The sequence below is a fragment of the Aplysia californica genome, unplaced genomic scaffold (genome assembly GCF_000002075.1).
Source record: "Aplysia californica isolate F4 #8 unplaced genomic scaffold, AplCal3.0 scaffold00012, whole genome shotgun sequence".
NCBI lineage: Eukaryota > Metazoa > Mollusca > Gastropoda > Aplysiida > Aplysiidae > Aplysia > Aplysia californica.
The window spans coordinates 411,623-412,900 of record NW_004797282.1 but is presented as its reverse complement, the minus strand read 5'-3'; the positions used below and the strand labels follow the sequence as shown (position 1 = coordinate 412,900).

Below are 1,278 nucleotides of genomic sequence, written 5' to 3'. Positions count from 1 at the left end.
GGGGGGGGGGTTCTTTCTCAGGATAATCAGAAAATACTGAAACTATAAGGCATTAAATGGTTATGAATCAGGCGCAAACTTTGGTTCGATGTCCGTCTTCGATAGTACAGAGCAGAGAGTAGAGATATATGAAGACTTTTCAAACGATAGAAATTTTAACAAATGACTCTCTGGGATTCGAACTGGGTTAACACGTACCTCTGTACAGCATGGAACAAACAGAGATACCAAAAATCCCCTGATACTATAGTTCTCTCAGAGATAGGAAGGATGTAGAAAAGGGGGATTGGAGTTGTCTAGTTTTATCATACTTTTGTGTGGGAGTAAGTGGGTAAATGAGTATAGATAACAACGTGTGGACTTGAGTTTGTGTGTGTGTGTGTGTGTGTCTGTGTGTGTGCGTGCGTGTGTGTAGTGTGTGTGTGTGTGTGTGTATGTGTGTGTGTGCGTGTGTGTGTGTGTGTGTGCGCGCGAGCACTCGTTTGCATAATGGGTTGTGTTTATGAAAAAAAGAAAGAGCAAGAGACACGCATAGAAAGAGAGGGAGAGAGAGAGGGGAGGGGGAAGAAAGAAAGAAAGAAGGAAAAAAGTAAGAAGGAAAGAAAGGAAGAGCGTGGAAGTGTGTGTTACTCAAGCCCGTATTGCTGTAGCATTCGAAAACATCAAATTTTACCAAACGAGACTACCCTTCTCCTTCCGAGACCTAACGTTGACAACACACTCTTTGGAACTTTACAGCAACTGCAGCAAACCTGCACTTATCACTACATGGCATTGGACTGAAGGCCAGAGCCCAACTGTTGCTGGATCGATAACAACAACAACAACAAAAACAACAACAACAACTGCCAAACGAGACCAGTACCCTGTGCCAGTACCAGTACTCCTTGTACATACAGTTTAGACGTTCAATCTAGCTTTCTGTATTTCACCATTTTCATGATTTTGTTTTCTTCTGTTTCCCTTCACAGCGTGTTGTGTGTTGGAGGGGACGGTCACTACTCCAAGGTGGTCACGGCGCTAGTGGACAAGCACCAGGAGTCTGTGGGGGCCGATGTCAAAGACCCGGATGCTGAACTGCGACCTCTGCCTTTCCCTGTCGGGGTCATCCCTGGGGGGTCGGGCAACTACATCCCCTTCTACCTCCACGGGAGCCGAGACCCCCTCACGGCCGCCATTAAAGTGGTTCTAGGTAGGTCGTCGTCGTATATATAATATATATTGCCAGACTTGTACGTGGGATAAACATTCGCTAAGTGTTCCTTACAGTGGGGTAAA

The 1,278-nt window shown here is 45.7% G+C and overlaps 1 protein-coding gene across 1 annotated transcript in view; it reads left to right on the top strand.

Annotated features, from left to right (window-relative positions):
• LOC101854917 (ceramide kinase) overlaps positions 1 to 1,278 on the top strand; it is a gene marked incomplete in the record, with an annotated part of 148,254 nt that overhangs the window by 132,010 nt on the left and 14,966 nt on the right. Inside the window, 1 exon segment of the mRNA XM_035970444.1 lies at positions 972 to 1,192. Coding sequence (XP_035826337.1) covers positions 972 to 1,192 — 221 coding nt within the window.